At 40.8% G+C, this 21,272-nt stretch overlaps 2 protein-coding genes across 2 annotated transcripts in view; both read left to right on the top strand.

The window, feature by feature from the left end:
- HIKESHI (heat shock protein nuclear import factor hikeshi) overlaps positions 1–3,112 on the top strand; it is a 38,206-nt gene extending 35,094 nt beyond the window's left edge. Inside the window, exon 5 of the mRNA XM_080687273.1 lies at positions 734–3,112. Within this exon, the coding sequence (XP_080543399.1) occupies positions 734–788 (55 nt within the window). The 3' untranslated portion in view covers positions 789–3,112. The remainder of the gene's footprint in view (positions 1–733) is intronic.
- Positions 3,113–6,578: 3,466 nt separating this feature from the next.
- Positions 6,579–21,272, top strand: part of CCDC81 (coiled-coil domain containing 81) — a gene marked incomplete at both ends in the record, with an annotated part of 44,345 nt that continues 29,651 nt past the window's right edge. The window contains 3 exons of the mRNA XM_080687272.1: positions 6,579–6,657; positions 11,093–11,154; positions 12,659–12,812. Of these exons, the coding sequence (XP_080543398.1) occupies positions 6,579–6,657; positions 11,093–11,154; positions 12,659–12,812 (295 nt within the window). The remainder of the gene's footprint in view (positions 6,658–11,092; positions 11,155–12,658; positions 12,813–21,272) is intronic.

The following is a 21,272-nucleotide window of genomic DNA, read 5'->3' as shown; positions in this document are numbered from 1 at the left end:
TCTCACTCTCAGATTTACAGAAGATAAACAATAAAATTCATTATGATCCGTGCTCTTTATTATATGCCAATTATACTTAAATATGTTTTTTTAATTGATTTTAGAGAGAGAGGAAGGGGGAGAGAGAGAAACATTGATGAGAGAGCACCATTGATCAGCTGCCTCCTGTGTGTCCCCTTCTGGGGATTGAGCCACCAACCCGGGCATGTGCCCTGACTGGTAATAATTGGCAATATTTTTGTGCATGGGATAATGCTCAGCTAACTGAACCACACCAGCCAGGGCTAAGCCATTTATACTTAAAAATCACTATGGTTGCTATCGTTGTGTTTTTTTGTTTTTTTTTTTTTTAATATATATATTATTTTATTTCAGAGAGGAAGGGAGAGGAGAGAGAGATAGAAACATCAGTGATGAGAGAAAATCATTGATCAGCTGCCTCCTGCACCCCCCAACTGGGGATGGAGCCTGAAACCCGGGCATGTGCCCTTGACTGGAGTCGAACCTGGGACCCTTCAGTCCGAAGTCTGATGCTCTATCCACTGAGCCAAACCAGTTACAGCTGGTTGCTATCGTTTTATAAAGTAATAGTTAAACTTTCAGATTAACTTTTTGGTATTTTATCTTAGCTTTCTAGAAATGACATGTAAAATTGTTTGTTTTTTTATATCATTTGGCAAATTATGAAAGATTCTATTTTAATTTTCTTGTAAATATGTCTTTTCTTTTGTAGGTATGAAAACTTTCAAAGACGACTAGCACAGAACCCTCTCTTTTGGAAAACATAATTTGAATAAAATAATTTTTAATGGATTCTGAAATTTGTCCTGTTTTGAATATAAATGACTCCATTTAAAAGCATGAAATCAAAAGGATCATGAAACCTAAGTTTAAAAACTGTTTAGTGATTATGAAGCTTAATTAAAATCTTTATAAAAAATTAAAAACATTGAAAAATGAAAATATGTTCCTCATTAATGACTTTTCCCCTTAAGTTTAAAATATTCAGAGACAAAACATTTTGTTTTGACTATGATTCATTTTTTTTTACTTAAAAATAAAGCATATTCACAACCATAGTGTGCCAGATGTCATTGCATTGATAATCTTTTATTTAAAAAAAAATCTTTATTGTTGAAAGTATTACATTATGTTCACCTCTCCCCACCCATTGACCCCTTCTAGCCCACCCCCACCCCAGGCCTCACCACCCTATTTTCTGTGTCCATGGGTTATGCATATATGCATACAAGTTTTTTGATTGATCACTTGCAACCCACCCATCCTCCCCCACCTTCCCTCTGAGATTCTGCAGTCTGTTCCATGCTTCTATGTCTCTGGATTTATTTTGTTCATCAGTTTATTTTGTTCATTAGATTCCATATAGGAGTGTGATCATGTGATGTTTGTCTGTCTTTCTCTGACTGCCTTATTTTGCTTAGTATAATACTCTCCAGTTCCCTCCATGCTGTCTCAAAGGGTAAGATTCTTCTTACTGCTGCATAGTATTCTATGATACCAATGCACCACAGCTTTTTTATCCACCCATGAACTGATGGGCCCTTGGCCTGTTTCCAGATCTTAGCCATTGTAAATTGTGCTGCTAGAACATAGGGGTGCATACATTTTTTTGATTGGTGTTTTGGGTTTCTTAGGATATATTCTTAGAAGTGGGATCACTGGGTCAAATGGCAGTTCCATATTTAACTTTTTGAGGAAACTCCATACTGTTTTCCATAATGGCTGCACCAATCTGCATTCCCACCAGCGGTGTACTAGGGTTCCCTTTTCTCCACATCCTCACCAGCGCTTGTCATTTGTTGATTTGTTCATGGTAGCCATTCTGACAGGTGTGAGGTGATACCTCGTTGTTTTAATTTGCATCTCTTTGATGATCAGTGACTTGGAGCATTTTTGCATAATGATCATCTGTATGTCCCCTTTGGAGAAGTGTCTATTTAGGTCCTTTGTCCATTTTGTAATTGGGTTGTTGGTCTTCCTTTTGTTAAGTTGTATGAGTTCCTTATATATGTTGGATATTAACCCTTTATCAGATGTATCGTTACCAAATACGTTCTCCCATACAGTGGGCTCCCTTTTCATTTTGTTGATGGTTTCTTTTGCTGTGTAAAAGCTTTTTATTTTGATGCAGCCCCATTTGTTTATCTTCTCCTTAGTTTCCTTTGCGCTAAGAGATGTATCTGTAAACATATTGCTACGAGACATGTCTGAGGTTTTGCTGCCTATGGTTTCTTTTAGGATTTTTATGGTTTCCCGACTTACATTTAGGTCTTTTATCTCTTTTGAGTTTATTCTTGTGTACGGTGTAAGTTGGTAGTCTAGTTTCATTTTTTTTTTTTTGCATGTATCTGTCCAATTTTCCCAGCACCATTTATTGAAGAGACTGTCTTGATTCATTGTATGCTCTTGCCTCCTTTGTCAAATATTTCTTGAGCATAATGGCTTGGGTCGATTTCTGGGGTCTGTGTTCTGTTCCATTGATCTTTATGCCTGTTCTTTTCTCAGTGCCAGGCTGTTTTGATTATGGTGGCTTTGTAGTATAACTTGATATCTGGTATCGTGATTCTTCCAACTTTGTTCTTTTCTCTCAAGATTGTTGCAGCTCTTGGGGGTCTTTTTTAAGTCCATATAAAATTTTGGAGTATTTGTTCTAGATCTGTAAATATGCTGTTGGTATTTTAATAAGGATTATATTGAATCTGTAGATTACCTTGGGTAGTATGGACATTTTAATGATGTTAATTCTACCAATCCAGGAACACAGTATATTCTTCCACTTGTTTATTTCTTCCTCTATCTCTTGTCCTGTAGTTTTCCGAGTACAAGTCTTTTACCTCATTGGTTAAGTTTATTCTTAAGTATCTTAATTTTTTTGTTGCATTGGTAAATGGGATTGTTTGTTTAGTTTCTCTTTTTGAGAATTAATTATTGGTATATTAAAAAGCCATCAATTTTTTGGGGTGTTTATTTTTTATCCTGCAATGTTACCAAAGTCATTTATTAAATGTAGTAGTATTTTGGTGGAGTCTTTAGAGTTTTCTGTATACAATATCATGTCATTTGCAAATAATAAAAGGAGAGTTTTACTTCCTCCTTTCCAATTTGTATGCCTTTTATTTCTTCTTCTTATCTGATTGCTATGGCTAGGACTTCCAGTACTATCATAATAAAGAGCTAATATGCTAATGGTCGGGATGCCATAACACGTAACGACTGATTGCAGGAGGCTGCATGCACGTGTGTGGCAGGATGTTGCTACAGGGATGGGGCAGAAGCAGGAAGGCGCCTGAGGAGGCGGGACCATCCTGTGCTGGGGAGGGCTGGGGTGATAGCCCGTAGCGCCCCCCTCGCCAGTCCTTCGCCACCCACCACTCGCACTCAGAGCACCCCAAGCCCACCTGCCAGGGAAAGGAACACAGCGCAGCAGGCGGGAGGCTTCCACGCTCTCCTCTGGTGCCATGATGGGTCGGAGCCGCTGCGTTGCTCTAGAGATGGGCAGAAGCAGGGAGGTGCCAGAGAAGGCGGGACCAACCCGAGGCAACTCAAGGGACTGGGCAGGGCTTGAAGGTTCAGGTGTCAAGGCAGGGCGGCGGTGGGTAGGCAGGGCTGTGCGATTTCACGCGCTGGGCTCCTAGTGTTGAATAATAAGAATGGTGAAAGCGGGCATCCTTGTCTTGTTCCAGTTCTTAGGGGAAATGGTTTTAGTTTTTGCCCATTGAGTATGATTCTCGTTCTAGGTTTGTCCTATATGGCCTTTGTATGTTGAGATATGCTTCCTCTATTTCCACTTTGCTGAGAGTTTTTATCAAAAATGGGTGTTGGATTTTGTTGAATACTTTTTCTTCATCTATTGATATGATCATGTGATTTTTGTCTTTTAATTTGTTTATGTGATGTATCATGTTTATTGATTTGCAAATGTTATACCAGCCTTACATCCCTGTAATAAATCCCACTTGGTCATGGTGTATGATCATTTTCATATATTGCTAAATGCGATTTGCTAATATTTTGTTGAGGATTTTATCATCTATGTTCATCAGGGATATTGGCCTGTAATTCTATTTGTAGTGTCTTTATCTTGTTTTGGAATTAGGATAATGCTGGCCTCATACAAAGAGCTTGGAAGTGTTCCTTCCTCTTGGATTTTTAGGAATAGTTTGAGGAGTATAGGTGTTAGTTCTTTGACTAACTTGCCTGTGAAGCCATCCAGACCAGGGCTTTTGTTTGCTGGGAATTTTGTGATTATTGCTTCTATTTCCTCAGTTGTTATTGGCCTATTTAGGTTTTCTGATTCTTTTTGATTCAGTTTTGGGAGATTGTATTTTTTTAGGAATTTGTCCATTTCATCCACATTGTCCAACTTGTTGGCATATAGTTGTTCATATTTTTTTTCTTACAATCCTTTGTATTTCTGTGGTGTCAGTTGTTACTTCACCACTTTCGTTTTTGCTTTTATTATTTATTTGGGTCCTCTTTCTTTGTTTCTTGATGAGTTTGGCTAAAAGTTCATCAATCTTGTTTATCTTTTCAAAGAACCATCTCTTGGCTTCATTGATTTTTTTGTATTGACTTTTTAGTCTCTCTGTCATTTATTTCTGCTCTGATCTTTATTTCTTTCCTTCTACTTATTCTGGGCTTTTCTTGATGTTCTTGTTCTAATTTTTTTTAAATATATTTTTATAATTAAAAAAATCATAAAAAAAGAATGCAAATTATATTAAAAGAAAAGGAAGTATCACCCTAATTCAGGCCTGGCCCAAACATAATCTTGGGAGAAAAACAACTGTCACGTAGCGGAAAAAGTTAAAAAGGACATGATGAAACCATAGCAAATATTGGGAGAATTCCCAGAGGAGTGAACAATGAAAAAACAGGTCTGGGATTGCCCATGCAGAAGTTATATAAGGGAACATGCTTGGAATAAAATTTAGAAATGTTAAAAAAATAATAATAAAAATAAATAAATAAATAAATAAATAAATAAAATATATTTTTATTAATTTCAGAGAGGAAGGGAGAGGGAGAGAGAAATAGAAACATCATTGATGAGAGAATCAATGATTGGCTGCCTCCTCCATACCCCCTACTGGGATTTGGGCTGCAACCTAGGCATGTGCCCTTGAGCGGAATCGAACCCAGGACCCTTCAGTCCTCAGGCTGACACTCTATCCACTGAGCCAAACCAGCTAGGGCTCATTCTAATTCTTTAAGTTGGTGACTACACAGCTAGGAATTCACGGAGGCAGGAAGGTCTGTAGACATGCAGCCCACTGACCTTTCCACTGCACCAGGCTCTGGGAACATGGTTTTTGTTCATATTGCTCAGTAATAATTTATTCTGTTTGCATGCCAGTATTTTAATTGAAGATGATCTTCTATAAAGTCAGGGAACTTATTTTTAATTGTTGATATTAATATCCATTTAAAGCATATATGTTATTCTATAATTTACACCTGTGGTTCTCAACCTTTCTAATGCCGCGACCCTTTAATACAGTTCCTCATGTTGTGGTGACCCCCAGCCATAAAATTATTTTCGTTGCTACTTCATAACTGTAATTTTGCTACTGTTATGAATCGTAATGTAAATATCTGTGTTTTCCAATGGTCTTAGGCGACCCTGCTAGTGGCTCACAAATAATTTTATGGCTGGGGGTCACCACAACATGAGGAACTGTATTAAAGGGTCGCAGCATTAGAAAGGTTGAGAACCACTGATTTACACAGTGGGCACTTACCCCTTTTATTATGACCGTATATGAGATACAGTATTCCTGCTACTTGGTATTTAAAATATGGCTTTGAGTGCACAAACTGTTTAGAATTTGAAGTCAAATGACTAAAGTCGACTCCTTCCTCAATCCTCCAGCACTCCTTTTCCTAGGAGGGGAGCCTAGGAAAAACCAAAACTGGGAAACAACCAAAACTGGGAAACAAATTCCAGCTCAAACTTAAACCCTCAGACAGATCCAGAGATTCAAATGTCCATCACTGGGGCAAAGGGTATTCCCTGATTTGTATAAGGTGATTGCAAAAAAGGACCAAGTCTCTTTGCTGCCCAGGGTAAGAGGGGAAGGAAACAGCGTTAAAATACATTCCCAACCTCCCTATCTGGAGTTCCTGAAATCACAGGGACAACCTGGGGCTCATCTCAGGGGGCGGGGCCAAGGCCCTAGCTATGGAGCGACCCTTTGTTGCATCCTAGCAACGCGCTCCTCCCTCCCCAAGGTTGGCCCACTCCCTCCCCAGCTGAGGCTGAGCCTCTCAGTGGTGCGGGGTGCTAGCTAGGATTTGCGCTGGCTCATTCTGGTGCTTTTCAGCTCTGGTTTTCTGGCGGTGGAAGCCTCTCAGGAAGAGCCAGGGCAGGGGGAGGGACAGCGAGGAAAGACATTTAAGAGAGAAAAATTTCAATATTTGGTAATTTGTATATTTAAGGATTATCCAAAGGTCTGGGGAGAGAGGACTGGCGGGTGGGAAAATCACTTTTGTATAAGTTCCAGAAGGAAGACAAAAGACCGGTTGAAGACCCAGCAAGAGCCAACTGGGGAGTGGAGATGTTGGACACCATCTTCCCTTGCCTGCAGGGCGTGGGCAAGAACGTGTTGCCCACACTGCCCTTGCTGAGCCAGGAGGGTAAGCGACTTGAGGTGGGGGCCCTGGGGCTGAATCTTTATCTGCTTGTTGGGGGCCAAGTGGAAAACCTCCTTCTCTATCCCCTGAAGTGGTCATGTCACCTTGGCAACCACCTTGGCATATCAGGCTCAGGTTGGATGCCCAAAGACAATTGTACTGACTGCCTTAATAAGGGACAGGGGCCAGTTAAGGCTTTTGATTGAACAAGATAATGTCTATACAGAGCTTAGCTCCAGGACTAGGGTAAAGTAAATGCTCAGTAAGTGTTAGCTTATAACAACCACCCCAAACCAGCTCCTTCTCAAAGTTCATGCAAAAATACAGCTACTTTTTGTTGTTGTTGTTGCCCTTGATATCTTGGGGTTGTGTTAAGAAAGTGAGATGATCATAAGAAGAACTGGGTGTTAGGAAGAGGACCTAGCAGCTTTTCATAGAAAACGTACTAGGCTTGGTTGAAAGCATAGTCTCTTAGAAGAGTCACCCCAAAGTGACACAGATCATTCTGTAAGAGATAGGAGCCCTTGGGAAGAAAGGTGCTTCAGCAATGGAATTGGGGGTTACTATCAATTCATTGTAACTTAACGATGTTGCCTAGGCTTGAACTAAATCATTTGTGGAGACAAATAAATGAGTAGATGCATCGTCTTACTCTTTCCTCTGCTTCACTCCTATTTTTCCGTGTTAAAATAATTCTAAAAGAAGCATTAAAACTATGGTTTTAAAAATATTTGTCATATTTATAAATTTATAGATAACTTATTCATTCAAGTAATTTTTATTATTTATTTTAAAAAAATATATTTGTATTGATTTCAGAGAGGAGGGGAGAGGGAGAGAGAGATAGAAACATCAATGATGAGAATCATTGATGGGCTGCCTCCTACACGCCCCCTACTGGGGATCGAGCCCTTCAGTTCACAGACCGATGCTCCCCACTGAGCCAAACCAGCTAGGGCCATTCAAGTAGTTTTTAGAACATACTATGTGTTGGGCACTAGAGAACTGATGGTGAGCAGAAACCTTGGAATTCATAATCTACTGGGGAAAGATGCACGTTAATCAAATAGTCACAGAAATAAAAATATAAATTTATACTTAGCAAGTGGTAACCAGTGTCAGAGATGACGAGTCAGAGAGGTAAAAATTAAACATGCCCATTGAGTTCGTTGACAAGGAGGCCATTTGTGACTTCAGCAAGAGTTTTATTGGTTGAATGACAGAAGCAGAAGTCAAATGACTGCTTATTAACTTTCATAAATGCCCCACCCCAATCTCAGCAAAACACATAAATTAACTTTTCATCATTGTATATGTGAAGTCCTGCTGCTTCTGTATGTTTCACCGAAGTTTAATGCTATGCAATTACAGTACTTAGAAGGACCGGTCTCATTTGACAGAGGTGAGCTGGTGAAACTATTGGTGACTACACAGCTCGGAATCCATGGAGGCGGGAAGGTCTGCAGACATGCAGCCCACTGACCTTTCCACTGCACCAGGCTCTGGGAACATGGTTTTTGTTCAAATTGCTCAGTAATAATTTATTCTGTTTGTATGCCAGTATTTTAATTGAAGATGATCATCTATAAAGTCAGGGAAGGTATTTCTAATTGTCGATATTAATATCCATTTAAAGCATATATGTTATTCGATAATTTACACAGTGGACAGTTATCCTTTTTTATTATGACCATACTAGAGGCCCGGGGCACAGATTCATGCATATTGAAAGGAAATTAATTAGAAGGTGGCTGGTGGGGTGGGACTGGGCAAGACAGGCTGGACACGCCCTGGAGCCAACCTCCCGCAGTCCCACCCTGGCCAGCCACACCTGGGGCAGCGCCGGGGCTTGAAGGGCACCTGGTGAGTGAACGGGGGTCCCTCTGGCAGGTGGGGTTCCTTGGCCTGGTCCGAGGGAATCAGGACGAAACCGGCAGTCCGACATCCCCCGAGGAGTCCCAGAGTGCGAGAGGGTACTCTGCAAAGTTGCTGTTGCTCGGCAGCTCCTGCATTGAGTGTCTGCCCCCTGGTGGTCAGTGTGCATCATATCTACTAGCTGGTCAGCGGTTGCTTAGCCTTTTGTTTTATTATTTATTTATTTATTTATTTATTTATTTTTCAAAAATATATTTTATTGATTTTTTACAGAGAGGAAGGCAGAGGGATAGAGAGTTAGAAACATCGATGAGAGAGAAACATCCATCAGCTGCCTCCTGCACACACACCTCCCACTGGGGATGTGCCCGCAACCAAGGTACATGCCCTTGACCGGAATCGAACCCGGGACCTTTCAGTCCACAGGCTGACGCTCTATCCACTGAGCCAAACCGGTTAGGGCTGCTTAGCCTTTTATATATAAGATATAGATATGAGATACAGCATTTCTGCTACTTGGTACTGTACTTAAATATGGTTTTGAGTGCACAAACTGTTTAGAATTTGAAGTCAAATGAAGGTTGAATTGAATATAGGGATTATTTCTTTATAATAGTGATTTTTGGTATTTTGGTATTTGATTAAAATAACAACAGCTTTCCTTAAAATAATAAAGTAGCATATTATTTAATTTGCTTTTTAGACTGCATTAAAATTATTTTTGTTCTGATATTTGGGATATCAGAGAACTCAAAGTTAGAACCCACAGTCTGTAAAATTTCCAAATCTATTCCAATTGAATTGCAGAGGCCGAAAACTATCTAAAGAGGATGTTTTGCATGTTTTCCTTTTTCTTCAGTGAGAAATAGCAAATTTCAGCTTAGAATAATAAACTCTGCTCTTATATAAGTTTACCCATTGGATTTTATAGAGTAAAGCAACAAGGGTGGACTGAAATATATCATCCAAATGAAGAAAGACTATCCTCAAATTTCCAATTAAGCTCAGTCAAGTCTTTTTTTTTAAATATATTTTATTGATTTTTTACAGAGAGGAAGGGAGAGGGATAGAGTTAGAAACATCAACGAGAGAGAAACATCGATCAGCTGCCTCCTGCACACCCCCTACTGGGGATGTGCCCGCAACCAGGGTACACGCCCTTGACCGGAATCAAACCTGGGACCCTTCAGTCCGCAGGCCGACGCTCTATGAGGCCAGGGCTCAGTCAAGTCTTTTCACTAGGGTTTGGTTGCAGGCTATAGAGTTCTCCTGGGCCTAATCAAATCATTTCCCTTTGGTGTAGATTGTTTTCCTGAAATTTGAGCTGCATATCAGGAGTCTAGGTGAAAGACTTAACAGTTTTGACCTAATAACTTTTTTAAAATATACATTTTTATTGATTTCAGAGAGGAAGGGAGAGGGAGAGAGAGTGATAGAAACATCAATGGTGAGAGAGAATCATTGATCAACTGTCTCCTGCACGCCCCACCCTGGGGATCAAGCTGGCAACTGGGCATGTGCCCTGACTGGGAATCAAAAGGTGACCTCCTAATTCATAGGTTGACGCCCAACCACTGAGTCATGCTGGCCGGGCTTGACCTAATAACTCTGAAAGGCCTCCATGAGACTCTGGATACGGAGATTCTGTTATTAATGAATTGATGTTTTTAGTCATGATATTTAAAAATATATATATTTTATTGATTTTTTTACAGAGAGGATGGGAGAGGGATAGAGAGTTAGAAACATTGAAGAGAGAGAAACATCAATCAGCTGCCTCCTGCACGCCCCCTACTGGGGATGTGCCCACAACCAAGGTACATGCCCTTGACCAGAATTGAACCTGGGACTCTTCAGTCCGCAGGCCGACGTTCTATTCACCGAGCCAAACCAGTCAGGGCTAGTCATGATATTTTTAATTTAGTGTACAGTTGGGACTGGGTGAAAGACCTTAGTTCTTAGAAGCTAGCAGTAGACTTCTTTTGTCTATGGGGGTGGAGAAGAGTGGGGAAAACAACAGAATGGGAAGAAAAAAGGAAATAAATGATTGTAGTATACTGTGTATCCATGATGCAGATCGAAGGCGGCATCTTGACATATCGAGACGACGCTCTAGCCAGCTGAGCTTCCTGGCCAGGGCAGAGGCCCTTGGCTTTATTCCTGTTACAGAATGGTATAAGAATGAATGTTCACATGAATCAGATGGCACAGAGTTGACACTCAATTGTTTGTTGAATGGGTCAATACGAAAAGGGTAGATTGTACTTGGTTAATTTTATCACATCAATAGAAATGTGTGACAGAATTCCCTTCATTCTAGAAAGATTTTTTTTTAAAGTTTGTTATACTTATTATATTTCTAATTACATTTTTGGAACTTTAGAGAGTTAGTTACCTTGGAAAATTAATTTTGGGGAATAACCTTATTTTCTGTTAATTCTAAGTTAATTGGGAATCACGGTTATTTGATCTGCATTTAATATTTACATTTTTATTTATTAGCACTAAGGTACTAACACATGGGTACTTAAATAAATTATTTTTGGTTTCTTTTGAATTACAGACGTCTCTACTATTTGGGGGCATGTATCAGAATTTGTGGAACGGCAGCTATCCATACACAAGGTAGGAGTCCAAAGAATCTTTCCACCTTAGTCCCATGTAATTTTGCTGGGAGCAGGATAGCAGACTTTAGAGCCACCAAGTTTAACTTTGGGTCTTGTGATTTTATGATGCTCAAACTTGGGACTTGTGAATATTTGCAAGTTCTGCTCTTCTAGGATACACAGTACATCACTGATTAGCCTGTGTGTGTGGAGAGCAACGAAATGAATTCTGCTGATCCGTGATCCGATAGTACCTGGCTTAGATCTGGAAGGATATAATAATGCTTCATGTCTTTCCTCCTCATAGGGATTGGATTTTAATTGAAATATGAGAAGACAGGGACTGAACTGAACTTGCTAAAAATGAGAAACTTTTCTCAGGGCCGGACTATTTCTTCCTGACAGATATTTGGGGAGTTTGGAGGGAGCTGCGAGATTGTGGAACTTTTATACCCTATGTGACAGCCCTTGGACTGAATTCATCCTTCAACCTAATTTTGCTTGGTCTAATAATTTGAATTAGCCATCGCCACTTACAATTGGGAGAGTTTATGTAAAATTTTGGGTTTTTTTCTCTCAAAAAATCAGATTTAACAATACCAGTTTTTCTTTGCTGTGTGTGACAGTTGGCTGGAGCTGGCTATGAGCTTTCCCCTTTCGATGGGGCATGCTCTGTCTGTCCACATTCTCGGACTGCATAACTTCACTCATCACTTGCATCCTTTCTTGGCCCCTGAGTTTGTTTACCTCAATGTATGATATCAATGTATGATATTTCCAGAGAGACAGAGACCTAGTTTAAGAACCCGAGGTTGCCACACTGCACCATATGCCTTGGGCACTGGGTTGTCTGATTTTAAGTAAGGGATATAACAGTTCAAAGAAGGAATGGGAAAGCAGAAATTCTGAGGATCCCTTAAATTCTCTCCTTCCAATGACAAATTAAAATTTAAAATCTCCCACAGTTTAGGTCCCAGGGGTCCTCAAACTTTTTAAACAGGGGGCCAGTTCACTGTCCCTCAGACCATTGGAGGGCCGGACTATAGTTTAAAAAAAAAACTATGAACAAATTCCTATGCGCACTGCGGGCCCGGGACGAATCGGCTGCTAAGCAGGACAGGCAGCGGCACCCGGCGGGCCGGATAAATGTACTCAGTGGGCTGCATGTGGCCCGTGGGCCGTAGTTTGAGGACCCCTGGTAGGACAAGAATAATCTTAGATATAGATTAAGAGCAGTTGTAGCACCCATGCCAGTTTTCTTAGTCCTCACAGCCTCTGAATGATAAGGAGATGAGGGATCTGATGTCAGAAAGGCATCATGGATTGATATATTACATTTTATAGTAAACTTATTTAAAAACATAGAGTCATAAAATGCTGTAGCTGTAAAGGATTGTAGGATCATTGAATTTTTAAAGGCTAAGGTTAATTTTCTTCATTTTTAAAATTAACAATACTATAGGTTTTATTTCTTCACTCCTTCAGTAAATTGTTGCTATTTTGTTCCTTCTTCTTCCTTTCAGGGGGTTCAGATTCCAGGACTTGGAATTTTCACTTTCATGAGACAAAAATTTGACGTGGGAAGCAAGTTTATTCTGTTTGAGAGGCCCGTATTTATCATGGCAGAGAAGTTAGTACAGCTCCATGGACTAAAACAAAACAAAGTATATACTCCTGGTAAATATATTTAATATTTAAGATTTTCCAGAGGGTGACTAGCCTGGGGATGAAAATGAAAGAGCAAAAATGTGGTCAGTTGGGGTTCACTTTTCACGTGGTACTTTTGGCAGAGGGAGGGGCTAAGGTAGAAACACAATTTCCAGTCTTCCTGCAGGCCCTTGTATTTTTTTATTTTTTAAATTAATCCTCACCAAGGATATTTTTCCATTGATTTTTATGGAGAGTGGAAGGGAGGGGAAGAGACACACAGAGAGAAACATTAATGTGAGGGAGACACATCAATTGGTTGCCTCCTGCACGTGCCCCAGACCAAGGGTGGATGGAGCCTGCAACTGAGGTACATGCCCTTGACTGGAGTTGAACCCGGGACCTTTCAGTCCGTGGGCCAGGGCCCTAGCCACTGAGCCAAACTGGCTAGGGCCTGCAGGCCCTTTTAAACCTTAGGTAGCTTAAGAGGCAGGCTTGAGAAGACCTGATGTGACATCAAAGCAAATTTTTATAAAAGCCACATTAGTGCTATACAGACTTTATTCATATTTCAGACCCTAAGAAATTCCAAGTGGTTATAAAGTAGAGAAAGTTAGGTAGGGTCTCTGGTTGGGAGAAATACAGTCAGTATGGGTTGTGAAAAAGATCAATAATTGTGCCTATCATATTCATAATCAAAATTATTAAAATTTAAAAGTTAGAAGGATATTAATTCCATAAAGAGTTAATATAGTGGGCTCTCTCTGGAGTATGCCGGTGCCTTTCTTCTCTCTCAGATGTGCATCTTTACTTTTCTCTCCTAAACTCTAAGGGTCCCCACAAGACTTGCAACCAGGGGAGCAATGGGCAGCGGCACCTTGTCCCAGGCTAACCCCCTGAACCTGTCTTTAAGGCCCCCTTTTCTCTGACTTCTCAGTAAGCCAACAGTCATCGCTCCTTGGCTCACTTCTCTCACTGTGACCTTCACTTCCCAGTGAGCCAACAAACAGTAGCCCCGCCTTGGCTCACTTCTTTAACATGTCTAGAGAGTCAGAGCAGAGCACCAGCTAGTTTCTCTCCTGTTGCTTCTTCTACCCTAAGCCCTTTGCTTCACTGTCCCCAGTTTTAATAAACATACTCTCAACATCATCTGGGAAAAAAAAGAGTTAATGGATACCTTGTATACTTCTTACATCCTAAATTCTTCCCTCCCTCCCTCCCTCCCTTCCTTCCTTCTTTCCCTTTTCCCTTCCTTCCATTCTTTCTTCCTTCTGCTAATATTTACTGAGGGCCAACTATGTGTCAGGCCTGGTTCCAGGTGCTTGAGATTAGTGGTAAACAAGACAGACATGATGCCTGTCCCATAACGCTTACATGCCAGCTTCAGGGGGTGAGTTTTGTGACACTGGCCCTGGTTACTTAGAGACCTTTGGTGGTCTCCTCCCTGATTTCTGGCTCTATTACTTTTGACCTTTCTTATCATCCCCTCTGCATCAGACTCATACATAGATGAAGAGAGACAGTCTACCTGCAATGTCAGCATGTGAAACACTGAAACTTACCTTTATGTTAAGTTTCCTGAAAAATTTCAGAGTAACTTTCCACCAAAAAATTATATATTAAAAAAATACAAACTATACTTAGAATTCATTATGCACATATTCAGTATGATGTTTGACGGACTTTTCAGCCATTTTTACCTATAGTTTTATGACAGAAGAAATATCCTAATTCATCAGAAGCCTACAGAATGAAAATAAAAATAAAGTCCCACCCCCCCCCCCCCCGCGACCCAAAAATCTGTGTCTTAGAATTGGAGTTTATTTTCTGTCTTGTAATGCAGTCCACAAAAGCAGTTTAGGTCTAAAATTATTTTCACAAGGTTGAGGAAATATAAAAATTAAATATATATGACTGAATTAGTTCACAAGAACAATTCTGTCCACAGTTTATCTTTTGAGTTATGATTCTTCATCATTAATTAGCTGGGTTTCTAATAAAACAGTATTGATTCTTAAGGATGATTAATACATGGTCAGTGCTTTGGGTAGCTCAGAATCTAGCATTGGAGATGCATATATAAGCAAATGATGCAAACTAGTGACTAGTAAGTGCTACAAGAGCAGCGTTGATCAGAACTGGATCTGATGCTAGGATTGGCTAACTCTGCTTGGGGAGGTTTAGGAAGATGACATGTGAGGGAGGTCTTCAAGGATGATAGGGCTTTACTGGTAGAGAAGCTGTGGAAGATATTTCGGGAACAGTATGGAAAATTCAAGAATAAGGGGAAAAGTGAATCCTGTTAAGGGTGCCTGTGTGACCAGGGCAAATGATTGTGGAGGCAAGTGGAGGGAGGTAAAACAAATGTGGTTGCTAGGGTTCAAATTGTGAGGGGCCTTAAATGGTGTGATAAGGACTTTGGAATTCATCCTGCAGGCACGGAGGAGCCATTGAAAGTGTTTGAGCAGGGGATTTTCTGTACTGGTCCAGTTGTTAGTTTAAGAGGATGGACCTTTTAATTAATAGTTTGGTAAAATATGGTAAAAGCCTGAGTGAAGGCAGTGGCAGTCAAGGGGAAGATGAGGGAATCTATTCCCGAGACATTTCAGGTATAGAGCTGATGGGATTTGGTTACCAATTGGAGTATTGGGTAGTAAGAAGAAGGAAGGTATTTAGGATGACTCAGATTTCTTCGAGAATAGATTAATATTCATGCCATTAACTGCCATAGGGAATGAAGGAGAAAAGGCAGATCATGGTGGCAAGTATAATAATGAGTTTGCTTTTGGACATATTGAAATTGAGATTTTTGTAGGGATATTTAGGTAGAAATGATTCCAGAGTTCATGAAAGGGGTGGACAATAGAGATCAACATTTGGATAAGTTTACTCAGGAGAGAATATAAAGAAGAAGAGATAACAAAGGACAAAATCCTGTAAAGTAAACAAACCACCATCTTATAAGAAATAAAAGAGGAAAAAAGCCAGCAAAGAAGACCCAGAAAGAGGAAACTGGAGAATCAAGAATGGCACCATGGATACTAGAGAAGAGTGGGCATGGTTAACAGACGTTAAAGAGAGGTCATGACAATAAGATCTGCAGTGTATCCATCATGAGATGATAGTGTCCTAACTGAGACAAGTCCACCAGAGGACTGATTACAGAGAGGTACTGGGTAAATGGGAGAGGGAATCTAAAGGCAGGCAATATAGCTTCCTCTTTTAAGAGATTTATTTTTAAAAATGAAATGGCGGGAGATGGTATAGAATTACCATTACATTGTGCAGGAGACAGTGGGCTAATATAGGGAAGCTTTTTAAAAAATACATATTTTTATTGATTTCAGAGAGGAAGGGAGAGGGAGAGAAAGATAGAAACATCAATGATGAGAGTGAAACATCAATGAGCTGTCTCCTGCATGCCCCCTACTGGGAATTGAGCCCACAACCTGGGCATGTGCCCTGACCGAGAATCGAATCGTGACCTCCTGGTTCATAGGTCGACGCTCAAACACTGAGCCATGCTGGCTGGGCTAGGGAAGCTTGTTAATCATTATGTAGCAGTATTGGGATAATGCTTGCTGAATGATTGTTTAGAATGTCATCTTCTTTTTAAAATACGTTTTTCTAATAGATTTTAAAAGGGGAGGGGAAAGGAGAGGCGTGAGGGAAACATTGATGTGAGAGAGAAACATCGATCAGCTGCCTCCTTTGCATGCACTCCGACCAAGTATTGAGCCCAAAACCTGGACATGTGCCCTGACCAAGAATTGAACTGGTCAGTGACCTTTCAGTGCACAGGATAACACTCAACCAACTGAGCCATATTGGCCAGAGCTAATGTCATCTTCTCTTTATCCCGTTCCTTTATCAGTGGACCTCTTTTTTTATTGTTTAAAATATTACATATATTAGTACATATATCTCCTTTTTTTTCCCCATTGACCTTCCCCCAGCCTCCCCTAGCCCCTGTCGAATGCCCTCATCTCACCCCCCCACAGTGTCTTGTGTCCATTGGTGTGCTTATATGCATGCATACAAGTCCTTTGGTTGATCTATTTTCCTCCCTCCCCAACACTCCCCAGCCTTCCCGCTGTAATTTGACAGTCTGTTCGGTGCTTTACTGCCTCTGTATCTATCTTTTTATTCATCAGGTTATAATGTTCTTTATTTTCCATAAATGAATGAGATCATGTGGTATTTTTCTTTCATTGCCTGGTTTATTTCACTTAACATAATGCTCTCCAGGTCCATCCATGCTGCTGCAAATGGTAAGAATTCCTTCTTTTTTATAGCAGCATAGTATTCCATTGTGTAGATGTACCATAGTTTTCTAATCCACTCATCTGCTGATTGACATTTGGGCTGTTTCCAAATCTTAGCTATGGTGAATTGTGCTGCTATGAACATAGGGGTGCATATATCCTTTCTGATTGGTGTTTCTAGTTTCTTGGGATATATTCCTAGAAGTGGGATTACTGGGTCAAATGGGAGGTCCATTTTTAGTTTTTTTTTGTTTTTTTTTGTTTTTCCATTTTTAGTTTTTTGAGGAAACTCCATACTGTTCTCCACAGTGGCTGCACCAGTCTGCATTCGCACCAGCAGTGCATGAGGGTTCCTTTTTCTCCACATCCCCACCAGCACTTGTCATTTGTTGATTTGTTGATGGTTGCCATTCTGACAGGTGTGAGAAGGTACCGCATTGTCATTTTGATTTGCATCTCTCGGATAATTAGTGACTGAGCATGTTTTCATATAAGTCTCTTGGCCTTCCTTCTGTCTTCTTTCGAAAAGATTCTATTTAGGTCCGTTGCCCATTTTTTTTACTGGATCATTTATCTTCCTTTGATTAAGTTGTATAAGTTCCCTGTAGATGTTGGAGATTACACTTTATCAGTGATAACATTTGCAAATACGTTCTCCCATACAGTGGGCTTTCTTGTTGTTTTATTGATGGTTTCTTTTGTTGTGCAAAAGCTTTTTATTTTGATGTAGTCCCGTTTGTTTATTTTCTCTTTAGCTTCCATTGCCCTAGGAGCAGTATCAGTGAAGAATTGCTTCAGCATATGTCTGAGATTTCTCTGCCTGTGGATTCCTCTAGTATTTTTATGGTTTCCCATCTTATGTTTAAGTCTTGTATCCATTTTGAGTTAATTTTTGTGTATGGTTTAAGTTGGTGGTGTAGTTACATTTTTTTGCATGTATCTGTCCAATTTTCCCAACACCATTTATTGAAGAGACTGTCTTCACTCCATTGTATGTTCATGCCTCCTTTGTCAAATATTAATTGAGCATAGTGGTTTGGGTCTATATCTGGATTCTCTATTCTATTCCATTGGTCTATATCAGGGGTCCTCAAACTTTTTAAACAGGGGGCCAGTTCACTGTCCCTCAGACCGTTGGAGGGCTGGACTATAGTTTAAAAAAAAAACTATGGGAGGATCCAAGATGGCGGCGTAGGTAAACACCTAAACTGCTGCCTCGCACAAGAATTTCAAAACTACAACTAAAAGACAAAACGTCTATCAACCAGAACCACGGGAAAGCTGGCTGAGTGGAAGTTCTACAACTAGAAGGAAAGAGAAAAGTGCATTGAGACGTGCACAAGCGCTGAAAAGCTGAGGTATGGAGGCACGCGTATCAGGCTGGCAGCGGGCAACTGGGAGCGCTGCTTTTTTCAACCCGAGGGAGACAAGCTCCCGATTACTCTGAACTCCAGTTTCTGTGGAGATGCGGGGAACCCAAATGCCTATGGGGAGAAGCTGGACTGTCTGCCATCGGGTCGGAAAGTGAGGGTGGCTTGCTTGCAGGGCTGTGCGCAGGAATAATTGTTTACTGCGCTGGGGCGTTGGGGCACGGCGGAAACGCAGAGCCGGCTTACTGGCAGCCATCGCTGTTTGCACGCCCTAGCCTAGTGACACCCTGAGACCCCGCCCTGCACAACCTACAAATCCACCCAAGCTCCAAGCAGCGGCTTTAGCATATGAATGGCCTGCCCTATCGCAGCTTAACCTAGCAAACTTGCAGCCCGAGTCAGACAGCTCCAAGACCTCCAAACCCCAAGCAAAGAGGAGAAAACTGTAGTTCTCGCTGTAGCTCCTGCTGGGTGGCCTCAGACAGTAGCTGACCTGCACCCCATTAGAGATCCAGAAGCCAGTGTACCTAGTGGTCAGTGTGAGACACCAGATTTCAACTCCTCACATCCATAAGTGACACATTCAAGAGGCAGACTCAGTGAGCACCAAAGCCCCACTGAAACAAGTCCTGCACCATAAGCGTGTCTCCAGCGCAGCAGTTCTTCCATTATAGACACAGCGGGTCCTCACAGCCAATTGGCCTGGAGGTCAATTCCTCCCAGTGAACCAAAAGCAATCAAGGCTTAACTACACCAAGACTTTGCACTCAGCCCACAAAGGGGTGTAGCAAGAGCGTCCACCTCAGGTGATTGGGGAGGCTGAGCTACTGGCCCCTATAGGTCACCTACCACACAAAGCCACTCCATCAACACAGGGAAGCAACCAAAATGCGGAGACAAAGAAACATGTCATGAATGAAAGAAATGGAGGAAAGCAAACTACTGGACGACATAGAGTTCAGAACCACATAAGGTTACTCAAGAATATTCTAAAAACCTCTGAGGAACTTAGTGAGACCTTTAAGGATCTGAATGAGAATGCCAAAAAAAAAAAAAAAGGAAAAGGACCAGTCAGAAATTAAGCATACACTGTCTAAAATAAAGAATATACAGAAACTCAACTGTAGATCAATGTACCCCAAGAATCAAACCAAAGATCTGAAATATGAGGAAACAAAAAACCCCCAACCAGAAAAACAAAAAGAAAAAAGAATCCAAAAATATGAAGATAGCGTAAGGAGCCTCTGGGACAACTTTAAGTGTACTAACATCCAAATTTTTGGGGTGCCAGAAGAAGAGAGAGAGCAAAATATTGAAAACCTATTAGAAGAAATAATGACAGAAAACTTTTCCTACCTGGTGAAAGAAATAGACTTACAAGTTCAGGAAGCGCACAGAACCCCATACAAGAGGAATCCAAAGAGGACCACATCAAGACACATCATAATTAAAATGCCAAGGGCAAAAGACAAAGAGAGAATCTTGAAAGCAGCAAGAGAAAAACTGTTAGTTACCTACAAGGGAGTACCCATACGACTGTCAGCTGATTTCTCGGCAGAAGCTATGCAGGCCAGAAGGGAGTGGCAAGAAATATTCAAAGTGATGAACAGCAAGAACCTACAACCAAGATTACTCTACCCAGCAAAGCTATCATTCAGAGTTGAAGGTCAGATAAAGAGCTTCACAGACAAGAAAAAGCTAAAGGAGTTCACCACCACCAAACCAGGATTATATGAAATGCTGAAGAGTATTCTTTAAGAAGAGGAAGAAGAAGAAAAAGGTAAAGATAAAAATTATGAACAACAAAATGACATCAAATACATACCTACCAACAAGTGAATCTAAAAATCAAGTGAATAAAAAATCTGAAGAACAGGATGGACTGGTGAATATAATAGAATCAGGGACATAGAAAGGGAGTGGACTGACAATTCTCAGGGGGGAGGGGGTGTGAGGGGTGCGCGAAGAGGTTGGACAAAAATCTTACACCTATGGATGAAGACAGTGGCGGGGGGTAAGGGCATGGGTGGGGTGGGGTGGGGAATCAGGTGGAGGGGAGCTATGGGGGGAAAAAAGAGGAACACCTGTAATAATCTGAACAATAAAGACTTATTAAAAAACAAAACAAAAAAAACTATGAACAAATTCCTATGTGCACTGCGGGCCCGGGATGAGTTGGCTGCTAAGCAGGACAGGCAGCGGCACCCAGCGGGCCAGATAAATGTCCTCGGCGGGCCACATGTGGCCCGCGGGCTGTAGTTTGAGGACCCCTGTATATGTCTGTTCTTGTGCCAGTACCAGGCTGTTTTGAGAACGGTGGCTTTGTAGTATAGCTTGAAATCTGGTATTGAGATCCCACCTACTTTGTTATTCTTTCTCAGGATTGCTGTGGCTATTCGGGGTCTTTTTTCATTCCAGATGAATTTTTTGGAGAGTTCTTTCTAGGTCTGTGACATATGCCATTGGTATTTTAATGGGGAGTGCATTGAATCCATAGATTGCTTTGGGTAGTATGGACATTTTAATGATGTTGATTCTACCAATCCATGAACATGGTATGTTCTTCCATCTGTTTACATCTTCCTCTATCTCTTTTTTCAGTGTCCTGTAGTTTTCCGCATATAGGTCTTTTACCTCCTTGGTTAAGTTTATTCCTAGGTATCTTAATTTTTTTGGTGCGATGGTAAATGGGATTGCTTTTTTAGTCTCTCTTTCTGTAAGTTCACTATTGGTGTATAGAAATGCCATAGATTTCTTGGCATTAATTTTGTGTCCTGCTACATTGCTGAATTCATTTATTAAGTCTGTTCGTTTTTTGATTTAGTCTTTCAGGTTTTTTATGTACAATATCATGT

The sequence above is a fragment of the Plecotus auritus genome (assembly GCF_963455305.1).
Source record: "Plecotus auritus genome assembly, chromosome: 9".
Classification (NCBI taxonomy): domain Eukaryota; kingdom Metazoa; phylum Chordata; class Mammalia; order Chiroptera; family Vespertilionidae; genus Plecotus; species Plecotus auritus.
Note: the sequence above shows the minus strand (reverse complement) of the source record. Positions and strands in the feature narration are given on the sequence as shown.